This window comes from Hippichthys cyanospilos, chromosome 12 (assembly GCF_059441005.1).
Source record: "Hippichthys cyanospilos isolate Australia breed blue-spotted pipefish chromosome 12, RoL_Hcya_1.0, whole genome shotgun sequence".
Lineage (NCBI taxonomy): Eukaryota > Metazoa > Chordata > Actinopteri > Syngnathiformes > Syngnathidae > Hippichthys > Hippichthys cyanospilos.
The window spans coordinates 2,110,522-2,130,455 of record NC_142380.1 but is presented as its reverse complement, the minus strand read 5'-3'; the positions used below and the strand labels follow the sequence as shown (position 1 = coordinate 2,130,455).

Genomic DNA, 19,934 nt, shown 5'->3' with positions numbered 1-19,934 from the left:
TTGCACTCGGGAGACCAAACTACTTGTAAACAAGCCATTAAAAAGTCAATTTTCTATAATGTCCCCTCTTTTAGGGAGTGTTTAAGGGTGTTTGTTTTAGGTATGAATAATAAGGTGCTTAACTTATCCTATGGGCCTTAATGGAGGTTTTGATGGCCTCAGCTTGAACCTGACATGGACTCTTATTTCTATTTCCATTATTTCCTATGGGAGGAACCGTAAAAGCAAATAAAAGCCATCCACGCCGGGATGCTGACGCCAAGCAGCATCCCGTGCAGCACGGATCGTGTTCCACTTTGGAGGTACCGCTGCGAATTCATTCTGTCCTCAAGCAACAAAAGCTATCATCCACAAACAGCTGCAGGCAAAGCTATCCTCAAAGACAGCCAGCATCAACAAAATAAACTTCTTTTCCTTTCATTTCTCAACAGTATGCACAACATTATGAAGACTGACATTCTCTAAGAAACACTACTACTGATAAGATTGGATTTTTTTTCTAAAGGAACAGAAAGTGAATTGATCAGTTAAAATGACAAAGAGAAACAAAAATAGGCAGTGATTAGCGATGATTTGGTTTTTGTTTTTTTCAGGGCTGGTTTTTGCGCTGACTTTCCCCGAGAAGACCTTTCCGGGCCGACGCTGACCTCTGCACCCCGCGCTCTCGTCCCGCTGCGCTAAATGCTGCCCGCCGTGTCACATCTGCCCTGTGGGAAGTGATCCAAAAATGAAGGTTCCAATCCCGAGAGAGTGTCAGCCTCCTTCGTAACACACACACACACACGCACACACCTTGACGCACGTACACAAACGGAAACAGCGGGTGCCATCCTGCAGATTGCCAGCGTGATCCGTTTGATTTTGCAGCCGCGGGAAGAAAAAAAAAAAACGCAAAAAGTGGCTAAATTTAACATCCCTTCTCTATTTGTGCCGTTCTGCAAAGTTCAACTTCTCTCTTGTTTTTTTTTTCCTCCTCCTTCTTTGTGAGAAGGTTCCGAGGTTACCCGGGCTCATCTGGGGCCTCCTTTGTCTCTCGCAGCAACAGAAAGGTTTATTAACATAAATTAGAATAGCTCGCGGAGAGAGTAGCTTGTCGCTACGCGTTACCCACGGCAACCTCTCTACTCTCAATCCACCTGAGTGTGCGTCTGAAAATGCGTGTGTGCGAGGGAGAGCGCACTCCCCTGCATCTAAATGCGCGAGTGCTCTGAAACGAGGGAGACGCATCCACACCCATCTCGCTCTCCGCCTGATTAAAATAAATGGCGCTATCTGCACTGCGTGACTCACTACACTGTGGCATTACTATCAGTAATTGAAACATCCAATCACGACCCCCCCCCCCCCCCCCCCCCCCAAGTCACCCCGCCAAACCACCCCACTCGGTGGCACCTGAGCAAGCGCCGTATGCGAAGTGATATGAGATATGGAGACGTTCGGTAGATTTGTCTATTTGTGTAAGCGCCTGACTCCATATACAATATATACTGTACACACTGTATTGAAACGTGTGTGTGTGTGTGTGTGCGGTTGGAGGCGGAGCGGCGCAGCCTCATTGATTGGTGTTGATTCCATCTGGAGCGGCAAGCGGCGACTGACAGTGGATGTGAGCCCATGCGGGAGGCGACCATTAATCTTAGTCCCGTTTAAGCGGCGCGTATTAATTGATGTCATTTCTACTAAGCCGTCCGAGAAGAAGAGCGCTTGCCATTTTGGGTCGGGCTGTGGGTCTAAAGTCGGCTTGGATCGGGGTGTTTCCTTTGTACGAGCCCAGCGTGCTGCCAGCGCGCCACTTACATGGCGGTGGCGGGGTGCCAGCGGAATGACATCCCACACCTCCAATTAAAAGGTTAACAAGTGCCAGGGCGACCATCTCCATCAAGGCAAATCGAATAAAAATCTCTACACTCAGTGGGCACTATACCGGCATATAAGGGCGAGGCTCTTTGGCCGTCTCCGATTTTTGGGTCCGCCATTCCCCTCGGAATCGATTTTCCGTTCAAGATGATTGGATTGACAATCATTTGTGTTTCCTTGCGGCATTATGTTACAAATCATGGAAATTCTTTTGATTTTTTTATGATATCATAAAAGAATCAATGGGGACAAAAACACTAGGGAGCTGAAAATTCCAGCATATGATTAAAAAGCGTCACATTTCAAAATGCAACGATTATTGACATTTCTATGTGATCGCAGTTGGACGTGCAAGATTTTGTGTACAAACATTATCATTGTCCAAATGTTGGACCATATAAAACCATTATAATTACAATTTTTGAGATGCATTTTAATAGGATTTATTCCATTGATTTTTCTGCGATTTTTGCAACATTCCGTTGAGCGGCGCTCAAACTTGTCAGCAAACAAAATTCTTTGTTGACTTGTGTTTCGCCTCAAGACAGTAGGTGGCAGTAGAGACCAGTTCATGGCTTTGTCTTAAGCGACATCATCATGTCACGGACTACAGCGATAGACCAGACTATTTTTCAATTTTATCAAATAATATCAAAGTAATTTCACCCCATCATTGATATAAATGTTTGTCAGCTTTTGTCGATTGATAGAAAGCCCACATTTACACATTTGTAGTTTTTACGTTTAATGGACTTTTTATTGAATTGAGCTCAAGTTTTTCAATGGCTGAAAAACGTTTTATTATTAATAGTACTTTTGTTTTAAAGTTATATAGAGTAAATATAAAGTATATCGTAATAGTATTGGTCCACTTCCTCCAAGCGGCCCGCAAGCCTGCAATGCACTGTAATTCAGAGGAGCGCCGTTCAACCCAAGCGAGCACACTGGCGATGAGCGTTCCGACAATGCGAGCGCATACATTTCCGATAGCCGCGTGCAAATTCCAGGAGAGCGCTCGAAATCCAATCAAATCCAAATGGCGCCAATAAGAAAAAATGGCGGGGACAATTGCAAGCGCAATAATGTCAACCGAGACACTAAAAGCAGCACTACGGGCAAGCATCTGATAAAAATAGAGAAACTCCACTCCCCTATCCAGCAAATTTCCTCTCCAAAGCCATTTTATATTCGATAAGTGGAAAGGCATTCTTAGCGTAATGGATCAGAATATGATCTCTGTCGGACGACTAAGAACAGCCCCACGTGCAGAGTTGCCCGCGGGGCGGCCGCATCAGATAAGCGCGTCGAGAAGTGCAGGAAACAAACCAAAGATGGCGATGCGATGTAGATACCTTCACAGGTTAGGAAAAAAAAAAAAAAAAGCGGACGACAACCAAACTCCACACGTTGACAGGCAGAAGATGACCATCCCTCAGCCAGATCTGTTATCACGGCTAATTACTACTCCCACCTCACATATACATGGCCGTAATTAGCCTCTTAAAACATGATTAACATGTCTCAATTAAGCCAGTCAACATTTGCATAATATATCAGCCGGCCTAATTGCGAGCGGGCATACGTCAGACGGGAGAGACGCGCAAAAAGACGCACGCGTGCGCTCCGCATGCGCAAGAGCGTAAACAGGAAAGGCTAAACGGGAACCCGCGTATGATATAAGTCACTCCAAAAGCAAACTGACAGTCAGCGCGTCCCCGCTCGGGACCGTCACATGTTTATTCTTATTCACTTAGATTCATATTTCTGCCGCGCGCTTCCTATAAACTCGCAAATCAAAGCCCGGCAGCATTTTCTCAGGCAAACTTCACTGCCATGTTTGAAGTTATTTATATGAAGTTATTTATGAGAGAACAGACAGGGTCCTGTTCGGCCTTATTTCCGTGGAAACTAAAACATGGAGGGGGGGGGGGGGGGGGGGGGGGGGGGGGGGGGGGGGGATAAACTGCTGCTTCTGCACTTCCAGGCCGGGGACAGATATACAGTCTCGCAGCCGGTGCAGGGATACCAAGGACATAGCCATTAGTTTCAGGACAGCGCCACATTGGAGACTAATGCCTCCATCTGTCAGTGGAGATGAGAGGAGGGTAACAAAGAGAGGCAACACTAACCTCTGAACTCATCATGGACAGCCGTGTCAATTAAATACTGAAAAACAGCAGCGGCGGGAGCCACACTGACCATTCCGTCCGCCGCCTCGACCGGTTGTTGCGTCGCCGCTACAACCAAATATCTTAAAAGCCTCATTTACAGCCGCCCCCGAAAGGAGAAAGGGCAAGCCAGTGTCCGCCCGTTTTCGACGGAGCTCGCCCTCGTTTGAAGATGGCGAAATTGCGCCGGCAACAGATGGAGCTATAACACCTAGGCCTCAGCTCATTAAATCCATTAAAAAGCTGTAGAATGTTATTTCTGTAAAAACGAACAATGACAGCTTAATTGGTGTGAAAAGAAAACGGTGGAGAAAAAAAAAAAAAAACGCCTATAACTAATTAGTAAGTTACTTGGTGGGTGACAAAAGATGATGTCATTCAAATTCAATTTGTTCCTTTGCCCCATGCCATATTTGGACAACATAAGGCCCGAGGGCCAGAACCGGCCTGCCACATTATTTTGCGTGGCTCGCAAAAGCAAATTTTGCGCAGGTACGTCATGTTTCTTGCTAAAATACCAACATTGCTAAACCATTGACATATTGCTTTTCTTAGTAAATGCCGTATTTGGCTGGCCACTAATTTAAAAAGTACTTATTCCTCCTCAATTTCATGTGTAAATATAGGGCAGGGTGATATGGCCAGAAAACAAAATCAAATCTCAATTTGCTTCAGTCATTGCAGACGGAATAAACCCACCAAACATTTTTTTGAGGGTCTGCGTTATTAAAAAATATATATTATATATATTATATATATATATATATATATAAATATATATATATATATATATATATATATATATATATATTCAGAATTAGCTATTTACTGTTAAAACTGCTATAGAAGTGGACTATCCCTTTAAATGACACAATTAAGTATTCAGACCAAGAAAAGCTTAATATTTAAGAAACTGTACATTTTCCGATGTCTCTTGAAAATACTAATACGTGAAAATTCCAGGAGGGTTCTAAGAACAATGGGATGTGTGACTTGTGTAGTAGTTAAGACCAAACCGACCGAGACCAAGACATTATTAAGACTGAGACAAGACCAAGGCTGTATATATCAAAGAGAAAAAAAAACTGAACAAAATGACCGATATTCTTTGTTTCGTTCTGTTAGATTCGATTCAGATATGACACCAAGACGGTGAAGTGGTTTTGAGACCAAGATCCATCTCAAAAACTACAACATGAAGACAATGTTCAGACAGCAGCTTGACAGGACCCGACACCAATTTTTTTGCGCCTCCTTTTTCCGATCTTTTAATGCCGCTTTGAAAGACAAATACGATTTTTTCATGTGTGACCCAGGCCACTTGAGTATTTGGCCCTGAAACTGATCCATATTCGATCTTTTGTCATGCGACTTCTGTTCGAACAGCCAGGTCACAGAAACCCGGCCTATATGTGACCAACAAGCGAGAAAAATCACAATTCCGCGCTCAGAAACAGGTCGGAAAAACTCATTGGCGGTCATTTTATCATCGGCAGATACGCACTTCGGCCGTTCGGTGCGGTACCTTTGTAAACAAACGCTAACGTTTAGCATGCCTGCTGTGCGGAACGTCACGGACAGTTTCGTAGCTCACGTAAAGGTCACATAGAGGTCACATTTATTCGGAAACGCCCTCACAAAAAGTCGTAATCGAGCATTAAGCCCCGCTGTCCGAACGTAGCCTGGGTGTGACATCACGGGAGGAAAAATAGCAAAAATAACCCCCCAAAAAACACACAGCAAGGGAGCCTTGTGAAATCCTGACTTCCGTAGTCGACATCGCGTTGAAAAGTTGCGTCGAAAGCGCTCGCCTTTGTGGAGAAGCGGTTTTAGGCCACGCTAAATTACCACGGGCGGGAATCATCTAGTTAATTGTTATTGCGTCCCGTTCGCAAAACAACAAGCCGCCATAATCGCCGGAGAAATTTCACCGCGGCTCATCAGAGACGAATTGTTAATAACTCAGCACATTCACCCAAAACGTAAAAGCGCTTGACCGGGCGCTAAGCGTGAAAGTGACCACGGCGCCTCAAAGGTGCGTCTAATTAGCGACGCGGGCGCAGTTAGCGGCATGGACTGATTCAGCGGGTCTTTGATAGGTTCAAGTAGCGTAATGCATTAGCCGCCTGACGGCATTCGGCGTGCGGGAGCTCCCCCTCCGGCCCGCTCGGGGGGGTAACGCGAGTCGGCCCGAGCGGCCCGACGGAACGCTTCTCGGACGGCGATGGGAGTCGCTCTGAAATCCGACACCCGCAAACACAAACTTGGCTTCGCTTCCTTGAACCTGTACGCGCCAGCTTCCCCTGCTCTAACGCTTCCACAAAAACAAGCGGCTTCACAGGAAGCCGGAAGAGGAAAACAAGTTCTCAGGAACTGTTAAAACAATGATCTTTTGAAGCAGAAGAAAAAGAGGAGAAATCCGAGCCCACGAGCGGTGACATAAGCTTCGCGCAGCTGAGCTTGTCGCGGCTTGCTAAATACTCCCACCCTGACACGGGCCCGACCCTGGCACCGAGGCTCGGCGGGCGGGCGGGCGGGGAGGGGTCAGCGGTTAAGGCCGCCCATATCCCGCCGTAGGCATGCGCTCCCGCCTTGTTTGTCAGCTGCTCGCCGGTGGACACATCAGCGCCGCAATGTCTCATATTGCCGCTGTCAACGCTCGGCGGAAGACGCCAGCCGCGCACCTACGCACCGTGATTCGCGGAGGAATATTCTTTTTTTTTTTGGACATTGATTGACTACAAGTTTAATCGAAAAAAAACGTTTTTTATAAAGGTTTGATTCATTCCCAAATAAATCCTTTGCCAAATGTTAAAATGTATGGTATACTGATTTAAAATCGGTTTAAAAATAGGTTGGCATTGTTCACAGCTTGTGCATACTTTGTTTCAATTTCACTATTAACTCTTTCAGTGCCATAGAGGAGAATTTTCGTCATGTTAAATAACGAATGGATAGATGGATAGAACGAATCTTAAAAAGTGCAGTACTGGAGTTGTATATGTATGCAAACGAATCCAAAAACATTATTGTCAAAATCACTGCTGTAAAAAAAACACATCTTTTCACGAGAAGCTCATTTTTTTTCCTTTTGTCCAAAATAGCGTAGTGTCACTCAAATGACCGATTACTAAAGAAAAGAATAAGGTAGAATCTTACTTTCTTTTTCTAGGTAAAGAATGGAATCCAAGCTTTCATCTAGTACCGCCTCTGTGCACACAATATTTACTCGACCTTAAAGTATCGGTCAAAATGACTCTTGGGGTTACCTTTTGTGATAACGCTTGGTACTGAAGGAGTTAAAGCGATACTTAAGGGATACTTAATTAGCCATTTTTAGCAGCACACAGTAAATATTTTGTCTATCATCAACTCATTCAATCCCAAAGACGTCATTTTACGTATCTTTCAAGAGACTTAGGCATCTGATCCCAGGTACTTCATTTATTTATGTATTTGTTTACAAGGAAAATGATCTTTAAAGCCCTTCTTCACCCTAGTATTTTTTGAATCTGTAAAATAAAAGGCTACAGAAAATGGATGGATGTAATTTAGTACCTTGTCTGGATTCTGTAAAGACGTATAAACAAGCCTTTGGGATTGAATGAGTACAATTGATAACCTTATTATTTTTAATGCACGATCTTTAAGAACGCATTTTGCTACTTGCTGTGGACAGAAAGTGACATCACGTGCTCATGTATCCGTCACAGCTCACCTGTTTTCTGGGTTTGGTCACATGACGCACGGTTGTTACCTTAGCAACCGTCATGTCATTTTCTGCTGACATCAAGTGGCAAAATGCCATTTAAAAGGGTACTAACTCATTCAATCCCAAAAGAAAAGACGTTAATTATAAATTGTCGCAGAGCCCAGACATTCAATCCCAGGTACTTTTTTTTTCTTTTCCCCCAATTACATAGTCTGAAAATAGCTGGCACCGAATAAGTCAATTGGAACTGAAAATCAATAGTGCTCAAATAACATATTAACATTTTACTGCTGAAAATGGCCAAACAGGACAAGTTAAGAGTACTGCCCCAAGCCAGCTGAGATAGGCTCCAGCACGCTTGCGACCCCTATATATATATATATATATATATATATATATATATATATATATATATATATATATATATATATATACATATATATATACATATACATATATATATATATATATACACACACAAGAGCTGACAAATTACAGGCCGCTCACATACACTGCACTCAGCACATTTGCCTGTAAATGCCATGCTGAAGGTTTGAGTCATTTTCTCTGTCATCCGCACTGAAAGGATTTTCACTTTAGGGGCGAAGACGAAGACGGGGGTCGCGGCGAGGCGGCCGTTATTAAGCTTCCCTCCTCGAAAACGATCCCGAGACTTTTCGAGCGGGTTGAGTTCATTTCCAAACTTCATTTGGCAGTAAAAAAAAAAAAAAGGGAACCTCGCTTTTGTCTGGCTTGCCAAGAATGGTGTGAAGGGAAAGGAAGGGAAGCAAAAGGGAGGCACGGGGTAGAAGCCAGGAAAAGGTCCAAGTCACTTTGTTCTTCTTTTTGGAAAGCGAACTCTGGTTGAACCCGGTGAGACGCCAGACAGTTTACAAAGAGCCAGGCATTACTGTCTCACTTTTCCGAGCCTCGCAATTTAGAAAGAGGGCCCCAACCTACTATGGATTCCTCCTCGCGCAGAGCACTCTTTAACCTTTATAAATCTGCAGAAAATCCCCCGGTGTCTTTTCGGTTCCCTCCCCCACCCCCCGCTGCCAAAGTGTGACTCATAGGAATAAAACGTCCATTTTGAATTAAGTGTTTATTTTCAGCTGTCTGCGCGGGCCGCGAACGCAACAACGGCGGCCCGGGCACCGAGACGAGGCTCACTTAAAAACCTTTTGACAGCTTGGCGGCGTCGGCTCCGACGCGAGGTCAAACTGCAGACTTTGTTTTATTTTCCAGCCCCGGAAAGCCATTTCTCAAATAGGAACGGCGCTCGACCACGTCCCTCCCGAGATTAATCACGGGCTTTCATCATGTGAGTCGCTGCGCTTTAATTTGCTGCTAAGTGAGTAATAATTCACACATTCCTTTTCATGACTTTGACCCTTGTTGCAAACATAAACAGACACCCCCCCCCCCCCCCCCCCCCCAGTCGACGACTAGCCTCTGCATGTAAAACAGCTCACTTAGCAAACACCATCAAACTCGGGCCGAGGGGAGCTGACAGAGGGTGAGAAAGCCCAGCCCAAAAGAGCCGCCATGAAAACACACTCCTGTGCATTGTGTGTGTGTGTGTGCTGCGACCGCTCACATGCACGCTGTGTGACATTTGTCAGGGGATGCAGAAACAACATGTGCACAACCATGCTTTTTTATGCCTAGATGTGGATCAGGACTACGGAGGGAACGCGGAATACAATAACAATGCTGAACATGTATAGGCAGATAGATAACACACACAATGCAAAAAAAAACAAAAAAACTTACCTGTTTTCTCCTTTATTTCACACAAGACGTTGAAGAGAGCTGGTTTCATTCTGTGACAGTTCAACGCATGTTTCCTAGAATGAGAACACTTTATTTTAGTCATAGACATTTTAGATTAGACTACTAACATGATCCAATTGTCTTTTTGGAAAAGTATACACTGAAAAGAAAATTCTAGGAATAGTATTCATACTTAATCTACTGTTTTTTTTCAGATAATATTCAAGTGCATCACGAGTAAATATTTGGTAAAAATATGAGCATGCAGGAGGCTTTGCAACATGTCCAGCAAGACTCCTGGGTAGTCATTTTGAAAACAGCAGAGAAGAAAAAAAACAACAACAATGAAATATTTGTAATTCTATCTTTGACCAGGAATATTTTTTGCCATTTAGCAAGCAACAACAGTGATATTTTGCACAAGCGGATTTTCCATATGCATTCAGTTAACATGCAGAAGAACATGCATATTTATACACCATTTTTTTAAACCATATAGCAACTAGTCAACGCAACACAACAAAAGCTCAAGTGCATTTTTTTTTCATATTAGCAGGAGGTTCTTGCAACACGTCCATTTATCTTCCCGGGGACTCAAATGGGGAGAAAAACAATAAGAATGTTGACTTTTTTTTAACAATACAGTAAACATGCAGTGCAAAACAACACATCGGTTGTATATGCATTGAGCTTAATATGAGTGGTGGTGCTATTAGAGGACAATATCCAACATGTTATTATAGGATTAGCGTGTATTTGTATAAGCCTCTTTGTAACAAGTGAAACGGAGGTTGTGAAATCTCTTTGATGGAGATTGATGGAAATACTATTTTTAAAGTTGGACACAATTAAAGATCATTTTTCCAACACTGATTTATGCGTAGTTTCTCTTCAATCGCATGGCTTCTTAATTCCCAGCAGTTTGCACGCATCCTGTTTGGCGATTGTGACGTTTTATGGTTGTTACAGTAAATATGTTTGGGTTTTTTTTTTTCGAGAAACACACGTGTTCGCACGAGCACTCTCACCTCGCCTGCGCTTCGTCCAGGCTCTGATCGGTGATGGTCATGATTTGCTGTAAAATGTCTCCGATGTCCTGCTTCCTCCCGTCGCCGTCCGTCCCCGCGGTGCCATCCGGCAAATGCTGCGCCAGGCCGGGGTGTCCGGCCATGCCTACCCCGTGAGAGTGCATCAAGCGAGGCTGCTCGTCCATCCTCGGCCACGGTCCTTGCTGCCTCGCCTCCAACTTTTCAATCGCGATTCTTCTTCTTCTTTTTTTTTTTTTTTTTTTTTACTATTTATTTCGGGGATGTGAAAAAAGGGGGGGTAATAAGGAGGAGGGAGGGAGGATAAAAACCGGAGAGCGACGGCTGGTGGAAAAAAAAAGGGAAGGAAATATCCGCGCAGAATTCCTCTGGATTCCTCTCGCCGCGCCTCCTCGGTTGAGCTTTTCGAGATTCGGGAGGAGGGAGACTGACTGCCTCTCACACACACACACTCACACACACACACTCACTCGTACTCTCTCTCTCTCTCTCTCTTTCTCCAGCTGAAATCTGATCTGAATCGCTGCTTTTGGCTCTGGCCACTCCTGCGCCGCTGCACGGAGAGAGAGGGAGGTGAACACGCGCGCCTTCTAATGCGATTAAAAGTGGTGCGCCTCCTTAAATGCGCATCTTGCAAAAAAAAAATAAAAAATAAAAAAAGAACGGTCCAACCAAGCGGCCTCCCTCCCGCGCGAAGAATTCGGGGCATCGAGCGAGCCCGCTTGCGTTATTGTTTCTCTTACGCGTGTTAAGTGACTCCTAATGAGGAGCCTCCGCCCCCGTCGAGCTTCCATTGGAGAAGGCGGCGAGCGCAAGTCCCACCTCGACGCTCTCCTGAGACGTCAATCATCCATCCCGAGGAAGGTGGCCCACTGTAATAAACATAAAGAGATGTGACCATGCGGTGATGGATAGAGAGTGAATATGTAGCCTAATAAATAACGTTGAGTGGCGCTGACCCAACAGGACAGCATGGAGGTGCTTTGGAAAAAAGACACTCTGTCAACCGCACCGTATTTTAACCCCTCGGAATATTTACATCCGTGTAATCAGTCAAAAGGAAAGAATAAATCAAAATGGGTACGGCGGAGCTGTTGCCGCACACAAAGGTAACAATGATGAATGTGCTCCCGTCGGATTTAAACATCCGCATCAGGCGCTTTTTGGGCACCTTTGTGGGGGTTTTAATTGCGGTGGGGTGTATTGGGGCGCACGTCACACGCAAAAATTGACGCCAGGAGGGAATGGGCGGTGTTCCCTCGCTACGTCGCGGATCGGTTATTGCGGCTTCGCTCTATGGTGGATTTTTATTTATGACCATGACTTTTTCTACAGCGAGTTTGCGTTCTTGCAAGTTTTCTTCCGTTTAAAGGGGTAGTTTGTAAGATTTAGACAGTTTTTCGCTATCGACAGCAGGAGGTGCTGCAGGTGCTGCGTTTACCATTGTCCGTAGCTATAACAAACATGGCCGCCTGCGGAGAAGTGCCATCCCCCATGTAATATCTTTTCATGATAACTAGACCTATGATTATAGTCAAAACATACTGGTGGTCATTAAGTGCGCATTTATTTGCAAATTTCTGAAATTCACAATCAGTTCATTTCTTTTTAAAGAGAAACAGTCAAAATGTGGCATTTTCTTATGTTATCTCATAATATATATTATTATTATATTGATGGTTATAAAATGTTCCTGCTCCCAAGGCGAACCATGAAAAAAAACTTTAAACAAAAAAAAACTCTCAACACTTAAAAAAAAGAAAAGAAAGAAAAAAGCATATGGCACTTGGATGTCACCAGTGATTTAAAAGTGTGTGAGCAATCTGGCCATTCCCTTTCCCAGCAAAACAAATAAAACGATCCCCCCAATTAATAATTTGCCCGCATCCCAATTCTAATTAGCCAGCGCCGTAATTCCCTTAATCATCCCTGGGTAAAGTCATGTTCCAGTCGGAAATCACGTCATCTTGCGGCACTCTATTCGCCGGCGTCCGCGCCGTATCCAAATCCCAGCTATCGTTCTTTTACTGGCCGGACAGAAATCGATCAGTCCGTTTTCTCATTACGTGCTGAATAGGGAGGTAGGGCGGTAATTGTCACAAGGGGCAGGGTGAGGTTGAGGGTAGCGGGGGGTGATAATGTCTGGCGCTCGGGAGCTGCAGGACTGCAGCACTGAAATGGACGTCTGCGGTCCAGAAGCCATCGGGTTTTATTCCATTGCCTATTTAATAGGCTCGTAAAGCGACGCCGGCTTATCTCGGCCGTACACGGGAAACGCCGCTTCAAACGCGCAAATCCGACATGCGGGAATGATCCGGTTGCGCGGAGGCTGTTGGTTCAACTTTGCACGGGAAAAACAACAACAGCCTCGTTTGTGCCTGGGATTCACTCAAGCGCCAGTTCGGCCTTAATGAAAAAAAAATACATTCTGACACTGAATATTTTCCCTCCATTAAAAACAAATGTGTTGTCGCGGCATAAATAATCCCGGCGAAAAGAAGAATAAATAGGCTTTTATTAGAATTGCAAATGAACGTTGATGTAAAAATATTCGGGTAGCCAGCAGATGTTTTTCTCCCGGAGATGCAATGTTGTTTTTCTGAGACGGAAAAAATCCTCGCTAGGAGTGCTGCTATTTCTATGCCGGTATTCCCAAAAGATGAAGTTAACTTGTTCATTAAGTTACTTTTTTTAAATTGTTATCACCAACGTGGCACTTTAGATTAGAACGTGTTGCTGGTTTTTAACACTGAGCACCATTGACGTGAAAGGACGACGACGGGAACCTTACCGAGGAGAGCCAATGATGTCGATACACGTCAAGTACATTTTTTATATTTGTATATTAAACAAAGTGTCTTTTTGGTATCATAGTTAACTTGACAGGTAACGAGCGGAGGCTCGTGACAAGTTGAGTCAAACCATTCCAACCCTAACCCTAACGGTCTGGCTTTTTACATAATGGAATTGAATAACCAATCTAAACATTGCAAATATGAATGCTTAAGAACAATGGAGTTAGAAAAAAAAAAAAAAAACAGCCACGTTAACCGGCCCCAGTTCCTTCAATAATAAACCGAGCCTGCTGACTGCACAGTACACCTTCTCCTTTGCGGGGCAGGGTCAAACAACTCCTCCCGGAGAGGTGTGCGGGTCAGAGCGAGGTAAGTTAGGACTGGAGAACCTTGCAACTGCACCCCACGTCTCTCCAGGAAGTAACCTTGATGAAAAATTCAGTTGTTTGCAGCTCACGGCGTCCCTCAGGCATGAAAAGTAGTGAGGCCTGCTTCCAGAGGAGAGGGAAAGCTAGGGCTCAGCTCCAAGCTACTCATCGGCCCGCCGCGGTTCAACGGGAGCGCGCGCACACAGAACGCCGGGCATTAGAGATGGGTGCGAATTAAACTTTAATCGCGCCTCAAATAGATTAAGCGACAGGCGCGCAGTCAGCACTTCCGAGGCCTTGCTCCGTCTTGGTTGACCATCCCGTTCTGAGCTTAATGAAACACACGCGCTCCGTCGTATCCTCATTTTGCAAAACAAAGAGCTCAAATCTGGTTAAATACAACGCTTGTGAGTAATGTCTTCTCCGAGGTATGTTTGGGTGATCCGAGTGAAAAATGCGCAGTGGAGGAGCATCCTTTTTGAGGGAGCGAGATTACGAAATCTTTTGTCACACTGGACAAAAGCAGCAACAACATTCACGTCGGACACACTTTATTGTCTCTTTTACTGCACAAAAATGTCCCTACGTGTCACTTGATCTCACATGAAGGAAACGAAAGAGGAGCCGCGTTGATTGGTGGGCAAATCAAGTCGGCTGCGCTCGCACCCACAACGGCGCACACTGTGAGTTTAATATATTCCCGCTCTACACGCCTGAGATTGAACATGTTTTTTTAAGGCTTGAAAAACTACAAATGTGATCAAGGAAACTGAAAAAATGATATCTGAAGTTGATAGTCGCTTTCTGTAAAATGGGAAATATTGGTATTGTACTGAAAAAAAGTCTTTAAACTTGTTTAATGAGCAACTTTTCAGACGAGCATAATTAAATTGATTTGATAAATGTTAAACTATACACATACATACATACATACATACACACATATATATATATATATATATATATATATATATATATATATATATATATATATATATATATATATATATATATATATATATGTGGCATGCCTACCAATATTAGAGGACCTCTAAAGTAGGTGATCCAGGGTTACTATGGCAACAATATATCGCTCTTCAACTTATTTTAAGTCTCATCATAATGCAGCTATTTATATACTACTACTGTACGTATGATATAGTAGCCAAGTCCACGCAGTCCATGTGTTTTTTAATGTCAAGGAAGTTACTCCAATATACCCCTAAGTAGTCAACGGTTGTATCATCCCCTCAAAAATAAGTGCCTTCTCTCAATTGAAGGTCTGTTGTCCCCTCAGGGCGAAAAAAAAAAAAACTTGTCTGTGAAAACAGAAATATATTTTGATAATCAAAAGAGCAGCACCTACTCAGTCTCAAACGAATGAAAGTGTCTGATGAAATGTTATGTGGACATGAAGTCTACTCTGATGCAATGACTTCAAAATGTGGCGCTCTCATGTTCTTTAGTACGGCCGTCTCTTTAATTTTACTCATATTTGGTTTTAATCTCTACATTAGATAAGAGTACAAGTCAAAATGTTGGAAACAACTCATTTAAATGGCCCCTACATACATTAAGAGCTCAAGAAGCTATTAATTCTTGAAAATAAACAGCTTAGAACTGAAACTCATTCCACTCTTTACTGTTCGTTTATAAAATGGATTTTGAGGCATTTAATACATCAATTCTGAACGGTCATTACAATTTTAATTCTTTCGCGAATCCATTTTTGTCAAACTATGACCAGCATAGCTGCTCGGTGGCGCAGTGGTTAGCACGTCATAGCTCGGGGACCCGAGTTCAAATCCACCTCGCTCCGGCCTTCCTGTTTGGAGTTTGCAATTTGTCCCCGAGCCCGCGTGGGTTCTCCCACACTACAAAAACATGCATGGCAGGTGTATTGGACATACTAAAATTGTCCTTGGTTGTGATTGGGTGCCTTCATTTCTGTGTGAAAACCTCAAAAACCCCAATTAGGGGAAAATCAGAAACCTTCAGAAGGGACCACAGGTGGGAGGAGCCCCCTTCCAGGCCCACAGGTTGAAGTGGATGCTGCATGTACCAAATACAAACATAGACATAAACAATATAGATTACAGAAAAAAAAAATCTGTGTTTTGCTTGCAGGTGTTGACATTTGTGGAGTTATTTACAGGCATGCGCCACACCGGTTGTGTTCTGTCAATGTAAACACAGCCACATGGGATATGTGTCACTCGAAGCCCACATGGAAATAGACGAGTCGAAAATCGGAAACGGAGAGGCCCGCACTGTAAATCCAACGTTACAGAAGAACGCGAGCCGATGACACCGCGGCCGCAAAAATGATGCCATTAATGCAAGCCGGTATATCATGGACGATACCATATGATGGTAAAATGATGATTATATTGCACTTTAGCCCTCTATTTCCATCTTGCGGCCGTAAACGCGGACACGACAGACTACTGACCTTCAAAAGACGGATTTTTTTTGTTTGCGGAACGGTGGGCGGTTACACAAACGTTTCAGAAACAAGCAAGGGAGCAGACTCGTTAGGATGGAGATTTTACGCCGCGTGGTCTTGTTTGTTTGAGTAAGGAGATCCCTGTGTGTTCACAAGTGGGCCGGATAGCCCCGGATCTTGTTGCTAGCGCTTATTTTTAGTGCGGAGGAGCTGCATATGTGTCTTAGTGCAGCTGAGGCTGGGTCAGGGTGAAGGATGACTGATATGAAGGGGTTGACCTGTCACGTTGCATTTGACTTACTATCCTTGAAACCGGATAAAAGGGGAGCCAAATGTCAAGTGATACAAGTGACGCATCCTCTCAGACACACACACACACACACACACACACACACCCGCGCGCGCGCGTGTCGAAGGTTGAGGAGATGAATGTTTTATAATAAAAGTTTCAAGCCAACAGCCATTCTGTGGATGGCATGTAAAAGCGCTGCGCTTATCATCTAAATTTTTTTCTGGAAATAAAAGTCACCGGTGGCACCGGCGGTGTGTGCCAGCCAGCGAATTTCCATGAGTGTGTGTCTTGTTGCTGCAGGGCCCCTGTAAGCCCTCAGCCCTCTTGGCAAGGCGTGGGTTGCGCCTAGTAGGGGGGAGATGTGACGGATGCCGGAGCCTTGGAGCCCGCTAGCTGCTCTGTGAATTTTTTTTTTTTTCCCAGACTCATTTGCATTCATAAGGAGCCTACTCCTTGTCACAGCGTTTCTTCTTTTTTCGTCTGCCTCCGAAAATCCCGCGCGGCTTCTTGTGGGAGTGCGGCGGGAAAATCCGACTGTCAAAGACGACAAGACAAATGAATCCCTGTGTCAGACGCGCGCGGCGTCGACGGCGACAGATGGAGGAGAGCTGTCCCTCCTGTCGATCGGCAGCCTTCACTTTGGAACGAATAAATCTGAATTTCATCCCCCTCGTAATTATAAATGTTCCTTTATTTGACAGCGTTGGGGCGCTGACCAGGTGACAGCTTGATTTAATCTCCCGGGGGCGTGACTGCGAAGTGGTGCCGCGGCCGTTTGCATCCGGCCTGCTGATCACACGCTGATGTGCGCGACAAACCGCAGGCCGCTCGTAACTTGTGATTAAATGCGATGGTTTATTTGCAACCTTGCCCGCCCCTTCGCTCATCCGCACTGCTGAAGTGTCCTTGAGCAGGAAGCGGTGCCTGACAATAGGGTCGATTGTGAGTGTTTTTCTTCTGGTCCCGTCTCTAAAAGACGATCCTCGGTATGTAAGAGTGGTTCTCTGCTCGATATTTACAAAAAAACAAATCCTTGTGCGGTGAACCACCGGCTCTCGGACTGACGCGAAACAGAAACCGCGATATCCGTTTTGAACTGTTCCCGGACACAAACAGAGCAGCGATTTTTGTAGAACAATCCATTTACCAAAATAAACAAACCACACAAACAAAGAAGAGGCTGCCAGCAAAATGTACTGTACAGTACTGTAGCTAAGCTAACAGTTAGCCTAGCTCTGGGGTTCTCAAACGTTTTAGAGTGAAGGACCCCTTTGAGAAAGCAAATTTTCCAAATCAGCTTTTTCAAATTTTCCAAACAACTGAATTGTAAATGGTATTCGTTTCAATTCAAAACATTAATTAGATGTAAATAAGCATGATTATCAATGCAAAAATATGCTAACATTTACCAACAGGAAATATCTGGCACAAACAATAATGTTAACGAGCTAAACACATACAAGGCAACACTATATGACACGCAGAAAGATAAAAGCTAACAGTAGCTAGCGTGTTATCCACAGTCGCAAGTTGGACCAAAAAATGACTAATTTGCGGTATATTAGCATAAATGACAACTTTCCAACAAAGAAAACACAACTCAGAGACACTCGTGGGCCAGCTCTCACAAAGAGAAGGAACAATGCGTGCGCAACGACAGCGACTGCTCCCACAAAATGCACTACAACAGCGGCCAGAGGCGGCGCCAAAAATCAAAGACAAAGCCAAAAAAGGCATAAATGTGTAACTGTTAAAACAAACTAACTCAATTCCAAAACACCCAAATTATTGGGGGTCAGCAGACACCATTTTGAGAACCACTGACCTTGTTTTGAGTTGCCATTTGGTACCATGCTGCCCTCACAATGTGAGATAATCGGTAACACTATTCAAATAACTTACATATATGAAAACGAAAAAAAAAGATTCAGGAATATGAGCGTTATTCTGTTTTGCTATAGTTTTTCCATTGTTGGTTCGTATTATACACGTTAACATAGAAAATAAGAGAATTCTACCCCAAAATTAAGGGTGTGTCCTATACATGGGCGCGTCTTATATTCGGGATATTATAATAAGATTGTGAAGCTGTACCTAGCCTGTTGGCGTATAATAACCGCAGTACAATTGCTAGCCAGGCATACAGAGCCGATTTGCACAAAACCTGGTGAGAGGCACAACAGGCTTCATGGAATACGGCGATACATTTAAAAGGCAGATCTGCACATTTACATTCATTTCTGTTAAGACCGTGGTGGCATATTCATGAGTGCATGTTTTTGTAATTTTGCGTTTCGGAAACAGCATCTGGTTCTTTCCAAACTTTTGGAAGGTGGGGGGGGTCCCCGCTGATATTTCGTGTATCACCAGATTTAACGTCCGCGCTTGTATGTCGTAGAACATGCGAGCCGTGCCTCGCTAACAGCGCTGCAACACCTAAACGATGAATAATTCAAAGGCTAAATGAAAATTCCTTTCGTTGATTTTCTTTCTGGTGATTACAGAGGACACAAAACCATAATTTCTATAATACACAAGGCCCCGGGAAGCTCGCCCTCCCCGCACTTCACCAAACAGAGAGAAAGACAATAGAACAAGTAGAATGTGAGTGACACAGATTCCCTAAACCTCAAAGAAGGCAGAGCAAGTGGAGGATGATAAAAAAGGAGAACATCTGGTGAGTGGAGCGCGCTGCCAGGACAAAACAAAGCCATGTGTCTGGCAAATGCATACCTACACACTTATCCGAAAGACACACGAACACACGCGGCCCAAACATTTATTCACGCGTGCACATTCAAACCCGCGTGCCTCCAAACTTACAAAAACACACATGTACGCTGCGCATAATGCCCAGCAGGATGCAGTTAGAGAAAAAGGGGGGGGATGCGACTGGAGGGTCCACTGTTCAGACATGACTAATCTGCATACTCGGAGGCTTAGAAGTGAATATGCATGAGAGAATAAAACGATATGCCTCCGAGCGGACCACCCGCTCTCTTTGGATTACCGTAGCCACCTCCGAGTCTTTCATCTCAACGCTGGCGTGCAATCAAGCTGATTTAGCACGCTCGGCACCGGCGTTGGCGCATAAGAGATTGGACGTAAGAGATATTCAAGGTGTAGTTAGCGGCGCCGGAGAAGCCAAACAAACACGCCTTCTGCTTTCGACGGCAACAGCCCGACTGTCGGGGGGGGCGTGCCTTGCCCCGCGGTGCCAGAACTGATAGTGACTTCTGCGATCAACTCCAAACGCCTCCTCCGAGGCCCGACCGTTAACAAAGGTAACAATGAAATGAACGTGCAGTGGGCGAATGCTGTGTGCGCCTGGGATTTGAGTCTCTTCGCATTACGACGAAATACACTAGACTTTGCAGGGTAAACTCCGTCCCACCATCCGAAACCGTGCATATGAACCCCCTGACTTTGAAAGGGCCGCAAGATCGTCAAATATAAATACATAATTACTTTCAACCC

General features: G+C 44.5%; 1 protein-coding gene across 6 annotated transcripts in view; it reads right to left on the bottom strand.

The window, feature by feature from the left end:
- The window catches only part of LOC148414373 (pre-B-cell leukemia transcription factor 1), a 111,212-nt gene that overhangs the window by 61,413 nt on the left and 29,865 nt on the right, over nt 1–19,934 (bottom strand). For 5 of the 6 annotated variants that reach the window (XM_088430342.1, XM_088430338.1, XM_088430339.1 and 2 more), the window contains 2 exons: nt 10,539–11,428; nt 9,511–9,584 (listed from right to left, as the gene is read on the bottom strand). In XM_088430342.1, coding sequence (XP_088286468.1) covers nt 9,511–9,584; nt 10,539–10,723 — 259 coding nt within the window. In that variant the 5' untranslated portion in view covers nt 10,724–11,428. The remainder of the gene's footprint in view (nt 1–9,510; nt 9,585–10,538; nt 11,429–19,934) is intronic. The other variant, XM_088430337.1, reaches the window with a different exon arrangement.